The sequence below is a fragment of the Branchiostoma belcheri genome, unplaced genomic scaffold, assembly GCF_001625305.1.
Source record: "Branchiostoma belcheri isolate BF01 breed outbred unplaced genomic scaffold, Haploidv18h27 scaffold21, whole genome shotgun sequence".
In the NCBI taxonomy this organism is placed as follows: domain Eukaryota; kingdom Metazoa; phylum Chordata; class Leptocardii; order Amphioxiformes; family Branchiostomatidae; genus Branchiostoma; species Branchiostoma belcheri.
In genome coordinates, this window is record NW_017803602.1 from 2,430,453 (window position 1) to 2,450,331 (window position 19,879).

At 39.1% G+C, this 19,879-nt stretch overlaps 3 protein-coding genes across 4 annotated transcripts in view; 1 reads left to right on the forward strand and 2 right to left on the reverse strand.

Moving 5' to 3' along the window:
• The window catches only part of LOC109469868 (thioredoxin domain-containing protein 16-like), a 19,507-nt gene extending 13,996 nt beyond the window's left edge, over window positions 1-5,511 (reverse strand). Inside the window, exons 1-4 of one of the 2 annotated variants that reach the window (XM_019768627.1) lie at window positions 5,245-5,511; window positions 4,178-4,263; window positions 3,769-3,842; window positions 3,351-3,425 (exon numbers count right to left, since the gene is read on the reverse strand). In XM_019768627.1, the coding sequence (XP_019624186.1) occupies window positions 3,351-3,425; window positions 3,769-3,842; window positions 4,178-4,263; window positions 5,245-5,458 (449 nt within the window). In that variant the 5' untranslated portion in view covers window positions 5,459-5,511. The remainder of the gene's footprint in view (window positions 1-3,350; window positions 3,426-3,768; window positions 3,843-4,177; window positions 4,264-5,244) is intronic. The other variant, XM_019768626.1, reaches the window with a different exon arrangement.
• Window positions 5,512-6,132: 621 nt separating this feature from the next.
• LOC109469658 (serum amyloid P-component-like) lies at window positions 6,133-12,048 on the reverse strand. Its single transcript, XM_019768193.1, has 8 exons — window positions 11,932-12,048; window positions 11,064-11,142; window positions 10,609-10,680; window positions 8,992-9,066; window positions 8,367-8,599; window positions 7,634-8,042; window positions 7,228-7,254; window positions 6,133-6,935 (listed from the first exon to the last, which is right to left on the reverse strand). The coding sequence occupies exons 2-8, from the start codon at window positions 11,128-11,130 to the stop codon at window positions 6,889-6,891; spliced, it is 930 nt and encodes a 309-aa protein (XP_019623752.1). The 5' UTR covers window positions 11,131-11,142; window positions 11,932-12,048; the 3' UTR covers window positions 6,133-6,888.
• LOC109469639 (beta-1,4 N-acetylgalactosaminyltransferase 1-like) overlaps window positions 11,483-19,879 on the forward strand; it is a 23,050-nt gene continuing 14,653 nt past the window's right edge. Inside the window, exons 1-2 of the mRNA XM_019768174.1 lie at window positions 11,483-11,488; window positions 14,867-14,916. Of these exons, the coding sequence (XP_019623733.1) occupies window positions 11,483-11,488; window positions 14,867-14,916 (56 nt within the window). The remainder of the gene's footprint in view (window positions 11,489-14,866; window positions 14,917-19,879) is intronic.

The following is a 19,879-nucleotide window of genomic DNA, read 5'->3' on the forward strand; positions in this document are numbered from 1 at the left end:
TGTAATCTCGACTTCGAGATCCTGTCACTGAAGTATGAAACAGCTATCACTAAACATGCTAACTAACAGGTTTGAACTGCGTACGCAGACAACCACATACGGCAGCAAGTAACACCTATAGCATGGCGCGATATTCTTTATGCCAATTATTACCTTAGGGTGATAAATTAACGTTGATAAGGATTGACACTTGCAGACAGAAAGAGAATGTTAGAGACAAAGTAACGGAGAGAAGGAAAGAATGAAAGAGAGGAGAAAGGAAGGAAGGGAGAAAGAAAGGGAGGGGGAAGGAATCAACAATAATATCATACGTACAGTGCCAGTAAAGGTGTGAATAGGAACAGTTGGTGCGGGTGTTCTGAACCACTAGTAAAGCAAAAGAGATATCGAGAGTAGTCCCCTAACAACAAAAGCACCGTAAATACATGTTTTATAAGTCACTGTGTTTCTCTATCGTCGCAATGTGTCACCAACATGTGTTTCTTTAATGTAAGAATGTGTTTGGCTATTTTGTCACGCGATGTTCTATATCATTGGAAAAGTTAAAGGAAATTGAAATGAAATACTGACAGGTTTGTGACCATGATGCCGGCAGCACCCCGGAAAGCCTGTCCTAAACGTGTAGCCACTTCCGTGGCTTCAGACGTCATTTCCGTGTTGGTGAAGACGTAAATAACATGTAGACCCAGGGTCCTGCAAGTTGTCAGGTCTTGGTCCGAAAATGTCATCTGGGCAAAAACGAGAAGTAAACTTCATTTAGATAAAATACAATCTCACTATGTGATGACAAACATTTCAGATGATTCATATTCGGGTGAAGGCGCGGTCACATTTTCCAACCTGGGGCCTGGCGGGGCAGTCGTATGATCATGAAACGAAAATCATGCTATAAGACAGCAAAACACACACACACAAAAAGAAAATTAACCATGAGCACTATTTATATATAATTGTTTATGTTTCGTTCACGCAAACAACCCGGCCGGGCCCCAGCTTGGAAATGTGACCGTGCCCTAAAAGTCTGGTACCAAAGAAGAACATCTACGTTATTTACGTTCCAATTATAGAGTTTTGTTGCCATTATTTACTTCTTCCTATTGTCTCTCCTGTTGTTGCTTAATTAGTTGATTTACATATATATATATATTATTGACTTTGGTTGCTATTATTTCAAGTTTTATCTCGATTGTATTTTTGGATCCGTGGATTATTTCTCTGTTACCATTACGTTATTACTTTTTGCTTTGTTCATGTCTTGTCTGTACATGTTTTTGTATTTGGAAATACCAATAAAAATTAAAAAAAAAAAAGAAGAACATCTAATCTATCTAGTAAAGACACGTACCACGTTAGGGAGTTTGACTGCCTGTATAAAGTTTAGGAGGCCATCTGACCGCAGGAGACCGCGATAGGCTGTACTCCGACACGTTTCGCTGCCTTCTTTTTCCTCCGCGCAGTGTAGATACCAGGTTGTCGGTATGCTCGGAAGTTTGCCACCGCTTAAAGACAACAGGCAATGGACATGTCACAGTAACAATGGAAACATCATTCGTGTGCGCTTAAAACTATTCTTCAAGACATTTACACAATGATAAACTGGGTTATTAAATATACACGTGTCCGATCAGAAAAAATGGCAAATAATACTAAAATTCTTTAATCTAGGATAAGGCCACACCAAGTAAATTTTATGGATGACGTCCGCGCGCGAATTGATGTTGGCCTGTTCCTAGAAAAAAAACCCAAGAAATTCCGCTTCTATGAACTACTATGACCAAAGAGTCACGACAGTGCCACAAATCGTCAGATTGATGTGAAACCCGGAACGCGAAAACAGGACAGGACGACAACTGCTATTCCACATGATTTATTGCTGTTTTGATGATGAATAAAAGACTTCTTGCTTGTTACGCTGTGTCATCTTATTCAATTTGTGTCCTAACATCTGTCGTATATTTCTAATCTAGGCATCTTGTTTTTAGGGCCCTTCTTGTTTTTTTTCGCCCTCTCGCATTAGATTTAGGGTCTCCAAAGGACGTCATCCATAAAATTTACTTGGTGTGGCCTAAGCAGAAAATCCGAGTATATAGAGACATAGACCCTACCTAAGAATACGGGGGAGTTTTTCTTTCGTTGTCACGACGAACATGAATTGTTTTTGATGATCCATGGCAAATTCCAGAAACAATCTGCGCTCTGAAAAGAATGTAAATCGTAAACTGTTCGTCATCAATTTGTCATGAATTTTACATTGGGTTTCTTGACTTGGCATCAAACGTCATAGATGGCCTTCAAATAATTATATATTGATTTTTTTTATGGTAAACATTTTCAAGTTTGTAGATATGTCTAACTTGTTTTAAGGAATATTTTTTGATGAAGGATTCTGGAACAAACTAAGGGAATTTCAAAAAAATTTATACAATTCAGAATGTCAAAACAAAACGGAAAATTTAAACTATTTTCTTTGCTTTGATGGCAGTTACTGTTGTGTTAGGTGTATTGTGACCTGGACTAACTTCTCTAAATTAAATTAAGTTTCTCTCAATGGCTGTTCCTAACATTTTCGTACTATTTACACATGGATACAACGCCACCATGCGGATCATGACCAAACGACACGATGACAGAATACCTTGGAATACCTTTCTTTCTTCCCATATTTGATGATAGTCTCAGTTTAAGATATTACATCACAGGATTGAAACCAAACATTCTGTCGAATACAGGAAATAACAATAGGTCAACATTAAAGCATGGTTTGGTAATGTTTTTGTTAGTTTATACCGAATGGCTTCCCCTCCATCTGGTAGCTGACAATGATGTCCTGGTGTCCAGTAACGCTCTTCTGTAGGGCTACAAGCTTTTTCGCCGTCTTGATCTTCTTCAAAGATTTGTCCAATAGAATCCTAAAATGATGACAAGATGCAGTATTACGTGTGTGTGTGTGTCCTATAAGTGTGTATATGTCACAACAAATTATGCCGGATTTACTACTGTATTATAAATATCAATAACATGTATATGCAAATTTACTAGTGTAAAATCTTAATCGAAATATGAAACACAAAATGGAAGTACAAAAGACTACAACGAAAATATTAGTCGTTTTCGAGCGGCACGCTGGAAGGTTTTGTTAGCGAAAAAATACAAGGAAAAATTTTAAAATTGTGCGTTTACGACGACGAAATGGCTTGCATGGGTGACGAACGTTTCAAGCCTTTATTTAGAGCTTTTGCACAGGTCTGTTATTCTACATGAAGTCAATATATACATGTATTATAGTATAGTAGAAATGTTAACGTTTAATCATTTTTTGACGTCTTAGATCTTTTATCGTTATAACGTACTGAAAAATCCTGTAAATTATGACGTCTGCTTCGGTGATCTCCCTGATCGGTACCGCATCCTTCACCAAACCTTGGCTGGACACAAAACAAAACGGATTATCACACATGTTTGGCATGTACGTAATTTGTATTTCACTCCCCTGTGTAAGCAATGTTAGTAAAAAGTTTCGTAAGGTCATAAAACTATACCTTCACAAAAAAGTGGATACAAAACTTTCAGGTAGATGGCAAAAAATCAACATTTTGAGTTTAATATATTATCGTATAAATTACTGGTTCTAAGGTCTAACCAAATATTGGTTCTTTGGGCATATCAGGGCATATGCAATCCAGATATTGCAATTTTCAGTGCACTGCAAGAAACCTTAACAACTGGCGGTACATACCTACGGTGAGAAAAGGTAACATGTTCCCCTACCTGACAATGTAAACAAAGTGATGCGACTTCTCGACGCTACAGTGAGGAATAGCAGGATCTTTGGTACAATTCACCTGAAGGTACAAATCGTCATTATTACTATCAACAATTCACGGTGAAACAATCACACACATGCATAAACCATCTAACGTTCGTTGCAGTATGGCAAAATGAAAGTTAAAAGATAAACATAAGGTCGCATGATATAAATGATATTTAAAAAATATTACATAACATTTCAAAGTAACAGTGCCCGCCAACCTTCTAAAAAGAATTAGGGTCATTTTTGCATACTATAAATAACATGTTCAAAGGTTGTTATCGGTCTCTATTGAACGGAAAGGCGTCCATGATTCAGCTATATATATAGCGCCTAGTAGCGGTATTGGCGTCACAGACAGAACCTCACCTTTGCAAACTGAGCGGTCTTCTTTAACTTCTTTTCCCTTTTGGCCTCGTCAAAATGTCTAAGGGCGGTCCCAAGATGGCGCACGCCTGGAAGAAAATGTGTTACACCTAATCCCTTGGCAGAAACACAAATTCATTCATGATCAGCCTGAAATACAACTACATATGGACCATATCCTCCAGATATCCATCAGTACGCTGTAACGTTGTTGTAAGTTATGAAGAGTGTCCAAACTCCCCGGGAAATGAGTAAGAATAGTAGAAAACGACGAATCGGACATTTTAGACTCCTGAGAAGTATTTTGGCTTTTCGTGACCTTCAAGCCCACTCCATTTCCTGTGTCTGTCCTTTGGCCTCCTGTCCTTCTGCCTGTCAATGTTCCCCACCCACGTGCTGTCAACCTACAGTTTCCGACCAAATAGACACAAAACCCCACAGCTCTGTAACCCAAAACAATACTTCCGTACCAGGAAGAAACAAACAGTGTTGTTTTGATCCAGTGACAGAAACCACTATAGAAAACACTACACTTAACTTCACCATAGAAAACACTACAGTAACTTCAGTATAGAAAACACTACAGTAACTCTATGTCACTTGACTATGAGAGGTGTTGATTATAAGTGCGTGTGGAAAACTGGGCACGTTTAACTATGCAAATTATCAAAATAGCGATAGCTATTTCAGAGCTTTTGTTTAAATCTACTATTTATTATTTATTATTCATTAGTGAGAAGAAGATCCGGGACAAACAATGTCGACGTGGCCTGTTGTAGTTAGTGTTCATGGTAGTCATTAGTTAATTACAGTTATTAGTTAAGTTCTTCAACTATATAAAAGGCATGCAGTTCTTCTGAAACAAAAAGTTAAAGTTCTACATTGTAAGTGCGTGACTAGGCACCTGCAATGTTCAAACATCATGTCACGGATTATACTTAGCTAGTTGCAAATGAAATGTTAGGATGGGATAAATTGTTTGATACTTAATTTTGCAAACACCAACCTATCACCTTACAGGACAGTAAATGAAGATATCCAGATCGCCATAATAAGACCTGATTACATACCTCTCTTGTAGAAGTAGATGACGCTGATTTTCCTCGAAGACCCCACAAAAGACGGAAATGCATGGGTAGGGATAGTGTTGATCATTCTCGCTTCCACAGAGTTTAGCGCGCCCAAATTGTTCAGGCCTAGGCCCAAGCGTTCTGTCCTTATCAGAGTGACCTGTGTAAAGACCAGACAGGCCAGGAGAGCTGTGGTCACCTCCAAACGGGCCATGATTCACAACTGATCACTAGTTCTCCAGCTCCCTTAACGTTCCCTTACTTCCGTGTCTGCGCAAACGCGACGCGCAGTTGCAGTTCCGGTAGGACGACATTTGTCTTGTTGACAGGTAACACGTGAACTCTAACCATAGGTCACGTTACTCGTACATCGTACAGGTCTTAGTATAGTCGCTACACAGTCGACGAGCTTCGGTCGAACTTGTTGATCACCAGAAGGTCGCTTGTTTCAAGGACGTTCTATCAGATCTATCTTGTTGAACGACCTTGCCTGTTTTTGAAATCAATAGTCGAGGGAACACGTCTGTATCCATGATTTACTTTGAGCCCCCAATGCGAACTTTTTTGGATGTTTTAAAGTCGACACCTCAGCGGAAAAGGAATAGTGCACTAGTCTGCCTTCTGTGTGACGTCATATTGGAAGGAGACTTTCCATTAAAGGCTCTCATTTGAGTTTTTAAGATCGAACTGCATGTGAGCACGTACTGTAACGGTCCAGCCTACCCTAATGTAATACAAAGCACCTTGTCTTCTACAGTACGATCTATTAGATATTCGTGTAAACGTTATTTTCTTGGGAACGACACTTTGCTTTTATATACCCACTTACACCCAGACGTAGAGAAAAGATAAGGTTATGTACATAAGAAACTTTGTTGAAAAGCCTTTATTCATGTCTTGCAGCTGCACGGACCATGAAACGAGCAAACCTATGTTTTCGTCTTCTAGATCTGTTACAAACATATGCCATTACATTTGGTGATCAACAACAAAATATGTTCAGTCGCGTCCAATAAATTCTAACAGTACCGCATTTTGATGCTATCAATTCGAGCAGGCCAGCAGTTCTTATTCTATCACCACATAGTATTTTCCTAATTCACCGAAAAGCTAACATTCAATAGTCTTAAATGTAATGGTTAATGTCATTTGACGGATTTATATGGTGACATAAGAACTATAATATCAGCTTATCGTAGGTATTTTCTTGTCATCGAATTATGTCATTACAAATCATTTTCAAAACATCCCCTCCCGGCCCCCCCATCGAATGTCCATTACTAAACCGGCTAGGAAATACTGGCTGGTATACCCGGCCATACATACATGCATTAGTAACAGAAGCGCGCTCTTGTAATTTGTCCGGTTGATTGCAATCTGGATATATGATGATATTAATTAATCTATGATGTAAAAAGTCTTTATCTAAATTGTTAAAACCTGTAAACCTGATAACACTAGGCAACGCAGTACGAAATATTCTATTTCATGGTACTTAAAAACCACAGGGATAGATATTTAGTGGTATCAAATATATACGCTAACTGTAATTACTATTGTAGCTTTCTTGCTATCAGCTTATACCACCCAAGTCTATGCTCATCACTAGAATAGATCTTCAACGCCGTTCCTTTCCTGTCCCGCTCATTTCTTCTTGTCCTTCTCAGCCTGTTCAGTCAGCGGGTCCATTTCTACAACAAACAAATAAATCATGATTTACAATCTCTACAGGGATGTTCCACCTGGAGGGGAGTAATGAATATGAAAGCCTTTTTGCTAATGGAGTGTATAAAAATGAGTGGACCTGTTGCAACATCTAGAAATACACCGAAAGTATGTCCTGCACATGAGGACATCCAGAAAGACGCGCTTTTTCTGTTGATCTTTGACCTCTAGTCAGCAGCTTTAGTTATGCACAAACATATGGAAGTTGATTATCTTCTATTCTATTTCAAATCAACTACATTAATGAAAAAATCTCACCGTCGCCTGGGAGCTCCCGCTTCCACACTGAAGAAGAAAAAAGAATTGAATTTAGTTTTAAAAGAAAATTGTCAAACCACTTTCTGAAATAGATGTCAATAGCTACAAGAACAGCGCAACCTCTACAACAAACATCCCACATACATGCACACACACACACACACGGGTTAGCATGGCTGGACATTCTTCAAACAGAACAATGACCACTGTGAGTTTGGTGGAGACTTGATTTCACAATAGGCGGAGAAAGAAGGCGATTGACACAGCCGGCCGTACATGTCGCACTGCAATGCCAATGGAATACAAGAAAACTAATTTCCAAGCGGTGCCATGTATTTGTGATAATTTCTCCTGCCAAAAACACGTATTCGTTTCACAGCACATGATAACAATAACAACTACTCACTACAGGTGAACTTGTCGATAAGAATCTTCCCGTTCACGGTGAGTTTGATGTCCCCGGCGTTCCAGTTGATGACGTTCCCTTCCAGCTTGCATGACTTCTCCCTGCTCTTAAGGTCAGCCTTCTCCAGCCACTCGTCCCACACGTTAAAGTGACTGATGTCACCGCTGAAGGCGGCGTCATCGTCAAATTTACCCTTCTTGTCTCCGCCCTGACCGAGAACGAACGTCCCGCCTCCGCTGATTTGGAAGTCTTCGTCCAGCCCTTCTCCAGACACCCTCATTTTCCCATCACTCCAAATCTCGTAGCTTCCGTGTTTCCCCTCCCACAGCGCGCAAATGACGTGCCACTTTCCGTCTAGATTCTTCAGGTCCACCTTCTCTTGACCGTGGTGCTTGGCATTGATTCTCAGCTGAAATAAGTCAAGCTTAGATTATCTATATGTGAAATCCTTCTTTATGGAAATGTACAATTTCTACATACAAAACGTTTCGGTGGAGACAAGGGAATGTTAAAGAAAAGGGCTTTCTTTTCAAAGAAACATTTGTTGTCAGATTCAGGTCTGTATATCTGTTTGTCTGTGAACATCATGAGATGAGAAGTTGAAGAGGGATGTTAATTATAATTAAGGAATGATGCTTCAGGAATATGTTCTGTGCCTGGGTAGGTCATGGACCTGTAGTATAATAAAATGACACACACAAACGTATCAGTTACTATACAGTACATTGCTCACCTTGTACTTGGTCCTTCTCTCATCGCTGTAAAGTGATATTTGTTCGGCGCCGTTCTTGTCATAGTAGGTGAAAAGGGCGCTTCCACCGTCAGACTCAGTGCGCATGTGCAGACAGATGGTGAAGCTTCGGAGATCTTCGGACATCCCCGGCAGCTCGACGAAGTTCTTGGTGGTGGGGGGTGCCGGGAAGGACAGCTGGCGGCGCTCCAGACTGCCTTGTTGTGTCTTCGTTTCTACGTCGTCAATGTTTAATACATTAATCTCTAAGGAGATCATGCAGTGGTAAGGCACCCATTGGCGAGAGGAATGTCTATTAATTAGCCTAATGGTCACTCCTCTATGATTTGATTGGAGATTAGAATACAGTGCTTTAGAATTGAGGCGACAAATCACAAGCTACAGGTCTTTTTTCCTGTATTCAACAGTATTACCTGTCCCTGTGTCTTTGTAGATGTATGTACATCTCAATCATCTGGTACAACTGTAGAAAAGAGCTTGTTGTACCATTTTGGGCAGCTAGTGTTTATCCACAAATACCATTACACCGTTACAAACGCTACCCAAAACATAACTTTTCGGCAAGGGTAGTAACTGCTTAGTGGTCCATGTTAAAAATTCTACTTACTTTTCCTTCCGCCCCTTCCGCTCCTTCCTCGCGCGTCCTGAGCACTTTCTCCTTGAACCCCAAACTCTTCATATTCTACATTTAAGCACAAACATTGTTCATGAGCAACATCTAATCCTTCTGTACTATGCTACATTCATTCGTAGTGTGCGTGTATTGATTGAATATTTCCACACACTTCGAGGAAAGACGCCTAAAAAGCATATGTAGAAATGGGTGAAACACAAGTAACATGAATTCCACCAGGTAATGCTTAGGTCACAACTCGGCGCGTGTTCGGCGTCTTTTTTGGCACTACCGAACGGGACCTGGACGGGACGGCTGCCGGCCTATTTTGGGCCCCGCGCGGTCGCCGAATCGATTTTAACTCAGAGTTAAAAACACTTCGGGCCCCGTTCGGCGAAATACGCCGAAGCGACGCCGTAACCTCACTGCCCGGGACCCGTCGGGCGGCCGAACAGGAACCTGCCTAAGATTATGACGTCACATGTGCTGATCAGTGCATCAGATGGTCAGGAAAAGGGGGTTATAGGGAGCATATATAAACTCCTGCCTCAGACTACGTCGCACAGTTCACCACGTGTGTGTTACATCGTGTACTTGTGTGTGTTACACCTTGTATTTGTGTGTCAGAATGTCGAAGGGCAAGGAAAAACAGCCGGCACGGCTCTCTTGCCAACTTCATAAAACAGATCATAACAGGAATAGAATGTGTCTGACATTATCTCTTGTTACATCATATGCCTTCGTAATAAAATGGAATCAGAAGTTATTGGCATTTATTTTCAGTCCAAATTTCAACAGAAGTAACGATATTCAGTGGTTTTATTGCTCAATAGCAAGGAGCTGCCACGGCACACTTCCTGCGTCCTGCTGAAGTACTTCCTGCGTCACTGTTGAAGTACTTTCGAAAGTAGGCCCTCGGTTACTTTTGCCTGCCAGTTCTGCCTGCCTCTCTTCTTCAGCTACCAATGCCAGAAGACCTACATGTAGGTTGTCACCAATCTCAATCTCAGACGGGCTTGTAAGTTGTTTGCAGGTTGCACTGAACGCTGCATCGCCAACTTCAGTGTACTCTTTACTTGACGTGTACTCTTTACTTGAAGTGAACGGTAGCAGGCAGTGCAGCGCTTATATATGTACCTGCTCAAAGGGACCTGACAGCTGCCCGGCCGAACTGTAAGAGCCGGTCGGCACCCTACCACACGCCGCACGGGTCAAGACGGGCGACTGACCGGGCACCGGACGGGTCCCTGACAGAAACCGGCCGCAAAAGTTTATGAATATTAATGAGAGACGCCGGCCGGAGCACAACCAGGCCCCGACAGGGTGCCGTAAAGGAACATTTAATTGTGACCCTGACAGTCGGCGCACGCTCGGCGTCATGACGCCGGCCGGCGTATACGCCGAGGGCATGCCGAACGGGCGCCGTTTCAAATGTGACCTAAGCATAATATATGGTCGTCACATTAGTCATTAAACAAAACTGTGAGTTTGAAGAGATTAGCTAATGCGACATCAGTAATCTTCAAGATATAAACACTTGTCCAATCTACTAAAGACTTATGCACGTCACAAAACACCTTGTCGTTATCCGGTACCATAACGTCAGTTTACCTTCTATCTCTCGAAGCAGTCGGTCTATTTTCTCAGCGTTGGTTTCGTTGGCAACCTCATCCTTAGACGTAGCTGTGACGTAATAATGATCGTTGAAGAAGATTAAGAAAATTGTTGACGTAAGCGTAAGAATGACACAACGTATAATTAAAATCATAGTCTATATAAATTCCACAATAAGGTATATATACTAGTAGACTGGCATTTTTTACGCTTTTCCGAGATAAATAGAAATGGTGATTAGTTTTTAAACAAATATTGAAAAAGATAAAGGCTCAAACAGACAAGCTAACAAAACAAATAAAAATTCATGTTATGGTTTTGGATCAGATTCTTAACTAAATTTAAGCGCAGCCTAAATGCTTAAGTCATGAATTAGCTGTGAGCGCGTACTTAAAGACAAGACAAGGACGCGTTCTACGTTATTGAACAGAGCTAGAACAAAATGTCCATACTTGTCTCCTGCACCAAGATAATCAGAACAACGACCGCCAAAACTCGTCTGGTCGCCTTTAACGCCATCTTCTGTTCTACCTGCAACACATAACAACAGATATAGATCGCCTGGCGCCTTTGGTATGTGGGGTGACGTAGTAGTATTCAGTACAACTGATGCGGAACGGACCGATGTATACTAGCGATAGGATTGTAAATTACAATGTTGGCAATTTTGACACTTGCACAACATAGTATCTACCATATGTGCAGCTTTTTGTAAAGGATGGTCATGTGATAACGGTGTTCTGTGACCAATGACAACAACGATAGGCACCATAAAGCTATAATACGGCAGAAATCGGAATTCCCTTGGTCACAATTAGAAATGCTAAGTATTTGGATCCATATGTATGGATACGGATGGCTACCTTCCTATATGGATGTTAGTTGGAAAGAATTCACGTTAAGGTTTGTTTTACATGATCGGAAAGGGATATGGACCATGCTTTTAGTCGAGCGCTACTAGTTCTGTTTTGGAGGCTTGCTGTTAATAAAGCCTCTGGAACCTTGCCGAACCTGTTTAGGACAGTATCGCTTCAGTGAACATAGATACAAGCATGTCAAAATATCTGACATGTAACGCAAATATACATGTAAGTGGGTATATTTTGAGCAATATTGCAACATGGTATGCGATATGATAACCCCCTACGTCCTTAGATCTGTGTTACATATTACGATATTACCGAGCAATCGGAAACTACTAGTATACTAGCTTGAAACATTGCCAAATAGAAAGAAGTACTCTGTCAGCAAATGTCAGCAACTACGATTTATTTTGTTTACGTTACTAAATGCAGTCATATAGGCACAAACGTTACTCACGTTTCGAGTCCTCAGTCACTGACTTGCTCTACCCTCAGAGGTAAGTCTGGACGTGACCTACCCACAAGCAGTCCGGACCTCAGACAAAAACGCGAGTCTGTGCACGTTCGTGCTGTTAATGACACACCCATTAAGGGACCGGTCGAACAACATACAATTACCCGTGACCAGCGCGGCATAGAGACATTTTTTTTAAACTTTCCCTATTTCTGCCCTAGAAAACATAGATTTTTTAATATCTTATGAAAAGTTTGTTTCTTACAGATATTGTCGCGTTGGCTTTGTTTGACTGACTCCAAACAGTGCTTTCAGACCTTTGTTACCTCCATGAAAAATGGAGGTATTGTTTTTGGCGTGTCTGTCTGTATGTATGTATGTCTGTCTGTGTGTCTGCCTCTGTGTGTTTCCGCAACTTTGTGGTCAGCATAATTTCATAACGCCTTTATGGATTATGATGATATTTGGTATGTTGGTAAGTCTTAGGAAGGCAAACGTCATGGTCAAATATGGACCTCCTGGTGGATGACCTTGGTACTGCAGCAGAACTTCCGGTTTTTGTATCTTTTGTCCTGAACATGCTATGGTCTTGATGTTTTGGTGACAGATAGCTTTTCCTGTCAGGAATACAGTAAGTGGTGTGAGTTTGGTCCCCCTAGCAGCTTGTTCTGGAACTGCAGGGCACTTTCTGGCGAAATGTTTAAAAGCCAATAAGTTCAGATAGGAACAAAATAATTTCATAATTTTTGGTGTGTAGGTAGCTGAGAGAAAGATGTACATGATTAAATGCAAATTATGCAAATGAGGACTTTATTTGCATAATTAATGAGGAAATTCTATGATTACAGTGTTTTACATTATACTACTTTCATACAAGTAATGTATGTAACCTATGGCAGGCAGAACATCAACAGATACTAATTATGCAAATTATGACCTAATTTTCATAATTTATGCAAAAATTCTATGATTTCTTAATGGTGAATAATGAGAATGTCATACTTGGGACATCTGTAAGTTAATCAAAAGTTAACATACATCACGATGCATATATCATGTTAATGCGGAGGTCATTTGCATAATTAAAGAGGAAATTTACATTTACATATCAAGCCCTAATTTCATGGAGGTATGAGATCTCGGAATTCTTGTTGTACAAGTGTTTGTTGTTACTCCGTGAAGGAGGTCAGGACCTCCGGATTGTGAGTAGCCGTTGTTACCTCCATGAAAAATGGAGGTATTGTTTTTGGCGCGTCTGTCTGTGTGTCTGCCTGAGTGTGTGTGTGTCTGTCTGTGTGTGTGTTTGTGTTTCCGCACATTTGTAGTCAGCATAACTTTATAACGCCTTTATGGATTATGATGATATTTGGTATGTTGGTAAGTCTTAGGAAGACAAAGGTCAAGGTCAAATATGGGCCTCCTGGTGGATGACCTTGGTACTGCAGCAGAACTTCCGGTTTTTGTATCTTTTGTCCTGAACATGCAATGGTCTTGAAGTTTTGGTGACAGATAGCTTTTCCTGTCAGGAATAAGTGTCCCCCTAGCAGCTTGTTCTGGAACTGCAGGGCACTTTTTGGCGAAATGTTTAAAAGCCAATAAGTCCAGATAGGAACAACATATTTTCATAATTTTTGGTGTGTAGGTAGCTGAGAGAGATTTACATAATCAAATGCAAATTATGCAAATGAGGACTTAAATTGCATAATTAATGAGGAAAGTCTATAATTAAAGTGTTTTACATTATACTACTTTCATACATGTCATGTACATGTATGTAACCTATGGCAGGTGGAACATCAACAGATACCGATTATGCAAATGATTACCTAATTTGCATAATAAATGTGAAAATTCTATGATTTCTTAATGGTGAATGATGGGAATGTCATACTTGGGACATCTGTAAGTTAATCAAAAGTTAACATACATCACGATGCATATATCATGTTAATGAAGAGGTCATTTGCATAATTAAAGAAGAAATTTACATTTACATATCAAGCCCATATTTCATGGAGATATGAGATCTCGGAACTCTTGTTCTGCTTGTAACTCGTTGTCCTGCGGACTCGGATAAGACGCCGAGTTTGTGCCCAACAAAGAAGGGGTATGAGCCACATGTACCGAGCGGGGCAATAGAACCCGGCGTTCGGTGCTGCCGTCCGTCGGCCTGGCTATATTGGGCGGATCGGTTCGTCTAGTACCGGAGAAGTAGCGATTGGTGGCAGGGGGTTGTACTAGACACGTATGACGATATAAAGTCTTTGGTTTGACGACATTTAATGATACAGGCGATGTTCTTGGACAGGAAATAACGCTTGATTTGCATAAGGCCAATGACCCCCCCCCCCCACTTCCTTCGCCGGCGACGGTTCACTTTAGACGGTGGAAAATCCTCCTCGGACCCCCCGCTGAAGGATCGCACGATAGGGTCCGAGGTGGTAGTGACGACGATTCGAGGATTACCGTCGTGCGACTATTTTGATCGTCTTTAGACGGTGGTAAAATACCGTCGCCGGCAACATCTTGATGATAAACATTCGTACGACTATTGAACCGTCGTCTGGGCGTGAACTACCCACAAGCAGTCCGGACCTCATTAGACAAACGCGATTCTGTGCACGTTCGTGCCCTGTTAAGAGAGCAGATCATGACAGCACTTGACAGCACAAGGATATCCCTAATCACCCAACCAATCAGCGTCTAGCAAAACCCTGCTCTTTGTGACGTCGAAAGGTCAATAAGGGACCGGTCGAACAACATACAATTACCCGTGACCGGTAATCATAGAGCCATTTTTTTTAGAGAGCCATTTTTTTTAAACTTTCCCTATTTATGCCCTAGAAAATATAGATTTTTTAATATCTTATCAAAAGTTTGTCACGTTGGCTTTGTTTGACTGACTCCAAACAGTGCTTTCTGACCTTTGTTGTACAAGTGTTTGTTGTTTGCCTTGAACTCGACGGATGGATTAACAACAACACCAAGGTAACAATAGTTTGTTAATATCTGTACCACATTGCTGTTGTGCAAAAAAATTAGTCTTTTGGCAGACGGCTTTCTTCGTTAAGATATTACTTTGGTCTTAATTAGCTGCACGCTCACTCAAAGCTAATCATAGATAGACAAGATTTGATCTGTCGCCCAGTTACCTAACATGTACAACAACATTCGGGTCATTGGTCGGACAGTTTCCAAAGGAGAGAACTGTTTCTCTACAGTGGAGAACATTTTGAAGGAAAAATTCGGCCTTGAAAATGTCAAGATCGAACGTGCACACCCCGATGGCCCGAAAAAGAAAGATGGCGACGGAACACGCCAGCACATTCTTTTCAACTTATTCAAGTTGTGTAGCTACCGGGATAAAGTGAACATTATGAAACTCGCGCGTACAAAGCTACAAGATGAGCCTTTCTACTTCACGGACGACCTTACAGTGACAGACTTGAATGAAAAACGGAGGTGGAGAGAGAAGGTTTCTCAGGCCCACGAGAAAGGAGTAAGGTACAGATTCTACAATGGTCGCTGGCGTGATGGACGGGGTCAAGCTTTAAACTTTGACTAGAGACTTATTATGATATGTGTGTTTTACTAAGATGATATATGTCACAATACGAATTTGTTATGGCTCTATGATATTGAGTAATATGTACGGGGCTCGCTGCGAAACTTTGTTTTGGCGACACATGAATGACCGTGAAGCTTCGTCAAGTTATCTTTTTGTTTTCTTATGTGTGGAACGTCCTTTGTTTATTTCTGCTGTTCTGATTATTTTTTGCAAACCTACAAATATGTCTGATGATTTGCATATGTATAAGGTATTTTGGATGCGCAGCTGTTCTTGTAACTTAACAAATATGTCTGGTGGTTTGCATATGCATGGGATATTTAAATGCATTGCACTTGGTTTGATATGGTAATATGGTGAACAGAAAAGGATTTTCTTTTGCCAGCTTCAATTGTAGAGGTTTGGCAAGTAACTCAAAAAGAAGAGATATTTTCACTTTTTTGAAAGACAAACCACACTCAATTATTTGCTTACAAGAAACCCACTCAATAATTGATGATGAAAAACAATGGTCGACAGAGTGGGGTAGTCAGATTGTATTTTGCCACGGCAAAAGAAATAGCTGTGGTGTGCTTATTATGTTTAAAAGTAATTTGTCATATCAGATAAATGATATTAGAAAAGATGAAGGTGGCAGATATATTCTAATGGATTTGAATTGTGATAGCTTTCGTTGTTGTTTAGTTAACATTTATGCACCAAATGAAGATGATGAAGGTTTCTTTGAAGAAATACAAAGTAACATTACAGAAATGCAAGAGTGTAACGAAAATGTTATGCTTACTGGTGATTTTAATACGGTGCTGGATGTTAAAAAAGATAGATCAGGACAGCATGTATTAAACAATTACCCTCGTGCTTTACAAGCAATCTGTGAATTGTCTGCCACCTTTGATTTAGTTGATGTATGGCGTGTAAATAACCATGATACCATTAGATATACATGGAGGAGACAAGAACAGGCTAGTCGCCTGGACTATTTTCTAATTTCTTTTGCGTTGTTTTCAAAAGTCACAAAAACTGACATAGAAGAAACTTTCAAATCAGATCATAGATTAATATCCTTAACAATTCTACCTGGAGTTTTACAATATGGACCTGGATACTGGAAATTTGATTCAAGTTTATTGAAGGATAATACTTATCCTTAAGGATACAAGAAAATGTATTGAAGAGTTTTTTCTTTTCAACAAAGGATCAGCAGAACCCAGAATTATATGGGACTCATTAATGTGCTTCGGGGTCACTCATAAATATGCATCCATCAGAAGAAAACAATGGTCAAAGAAGGAAAGGAGATTACAGGGTGAATTATGTAACTTGCAAATCAAAATTGATAGTTTGAGTTCTCCTCCCCTCTATATGTTAGAAGAATTAAAACAAAAAGAGATGGAACTTGAAACTGTTTACGAGGAAAAAAGACAAAAAAATATGTTGCACTCTCGTGCTAAATGGATGCAGTTAGGTGAAAAACCGACTAAACATTTCTTTAACCTGCTAAATCGAAACAAAACTAAAAAAAATGTTTCTAAGATTGTTCTGCAGGATGGAAAAGATATATTGGATCCTTCTGACATTTTATGTGAAGAGGTGAAATTTTATTCTTCCATGTATTCCTTTGAAGAAGTCTTAAAACCTATAAAAGAAGAGCTAGCTTATAAGGATTTTTTTGTAGAAGGGAATATCCCTACTTTAACAAAACAACAGTCTGAAGTATGTGAAGGGCTAGTTAATGGTAGAGAACTTTGGGAAGCAATTTCAACATTTAAGTATGGTAAATCCCCAGGTGCTGATGGGATTACGATTGAAGTTTACAAGGAATTTTTTAATTTATTGAAACAGCCTATGTTGGATTGTTATAATACTGTGTATGACTTAGGACAACTTTCAGATACACAAAAGGAGGGTGTAATTTCATTACTTTCGAAACAAGACTCATCTGGAAAAGACAAAAATCCAGTATTTTTAAGTAATTGGCGACCACTGACCTTATTACCATGTGATACAAGAATTTTGTCAAAATGCATCGCACTAAGGATGAAAAAAATAATACACAAGCTTATACATATGGACCAGACTGGTTTTTTGTCTGGGAGATCTATTAGTGACAATATAAGGAAAGTTTTAGAAATCATTGAATATTGTAGAAAAAGAAAATATTGAAGGTCTAATATTTATTACTGATTTTGAAAAGGCGTTCGATAAAATTAGAATTGAGTTTGTGATAGAGGTATTGAATATTTTTGGCTTTGGCGAATCCTTAGTGCGTTGGATTTCCATTATGAATACCAATATAACTAGCAGAATTAGTAATTTAGGTTTTTTGTCTTGAACCATTTAGGCTTTACAGGGGGTTAAGACAGGGTTGTCCTTTGTCACCTTATTTGTTCATTTTAGCAGTAGAACTGTTGTCAATTAGAATCAGGGCAAATGTCAGTATTGAAGGTCTAGAGTGTAGAGGCGTAAAAAGCAAATTATCGCAATTTAGCCGACGATACAAATTGTACTCTTAGGCCTTCTCAAAGTACTTTGGAGGCTTTGTGTATTGATTTAAAAAACTTTTCCACAATTTCTGGTTTGATTCCAAATTTTTGACAAATGCATAATTCTAAGATTGGGGCCACTAAAAGATACGGATTTTCAATTACCTTGTACTTTTCCTGTCAAATGGTCAGATGGATCTGTTGATCTATTGGGAATACATATTCCCAAATATATGAAAACACTAATGGAAGATAATTATAATAGAAAGTTACAGAAAGTAGATAAGATATTGCAACCCTGGAAAGGAAAGACTCTAACTTTGTTGGGAAAAGTAACATTGATAAATACTTTGATTGTTTCCCAATTTACATACCTTTTCATGTCGCTGCCATCCCCTGACAAGGTTTTTTTCCAAATGTATGAAAAAAAGTCTTTAGATTTCTCTGGTCAGGTGGTCCAGAATGGGTGAAAAGGAAAATTGTGTATAACTTGTATGAATATGGTGGACTTAAACTTATTAATTTAGAAGCTTTTGATTTATCGCTTAAGGCAGCATGGATACCTAGATTATATTTAAACGACAAGTGGTTCTGTAGAGAGTTGTTGAATTATAACTTACTCTTTAGCTATAGTATTTTCCCATTCATCCAACTTACTGAAGCTCATTTTCATAATGTTATCCCTAGACATGCTTTTCTGAGTACTTTTTTTGAAGAGGTAATGTTGGCTTGGCTGAAGGCTCAGCACAAGCCTCCTGATAACAGATGTGATGTACTGAGACAATTGCTGTGGTTTAATTCAAATATACTTATTAATGGTTTACCCTTTTTTTGGAAGACCTTCAGCCAAAGGAAAATACTCTTTATTAATGACTTATTGGACATGGATGGATATTTTTTATCATATACAGCTTTTACTGAGAAATATGGAAGATTCTGTAATGAGCTTATGTATTTACAGTTGTTATCAAGTATTCCTCAGGAATGGAAACAGATGATTTATGGTAATCAACATTGTGTAACTGTTCTTATTGCTGGTATAAGATATTCAAAGTGGTTAAAAGGTGCGAAGATCAATGAGGAATTATATAGATTTCATTTGGTAGCAAGGAACTTTGTTGATTTCCATTGTTAAGCCCAGGAATATTGGATAGATCTTTTTAACATACAAATACAATGGGATTTGTACTACAGTTTAATTTATAAAACAACTATTGATTCTTATATAAGAGTATTTCAGTATAAATTGTTACATAACTTTCTTGCTCTCAAAAATAAGTTATATAGATGGAACTTATCAGAGGACTCATTATGTTCTTATTGTAATTTGGAAGAGGAGACACCTTTACATATTTTTTGCCATTGTACCTCTCTTGTGGGGTTTCTGGGGGATGTGGAGTTTTGGATAAAACAACATGTTGATTCAGAAATTAAGCTCACACCCAGAATTATCATATTAGGCATATCAGTTAATCATCCTATTGTCCTTAATATATTGTTATTGATATTAAAGCTCTATATATATAAAAACAGACAGTTTAAGTTGGTCACGATTAAGGGCTTTACATGTTATGTTAAATACTATCATAGACTAGAATATGTGATAGCACAAAACTGTGGGAAAATGGATAAACATATGTTGAAATAGGGTACACTATATGGTAAATTGTTAGACTGATGTATTGTTTGCAAATGTCTCTGGGTATTTATTTTCTTGTATGTGAACATGTCCTTTGTCTTTATTCTTTGAAATTACAATAAAGATTATTTGGAAAAAAACATGTACGACATGGTTGGTAACCATTAATAGTTTAGTTCAACTAATAGCGCTATATCACGCGACGGCCATCTTGGAATGAAAACGTGACTATATATATATATATATATATATATATATATA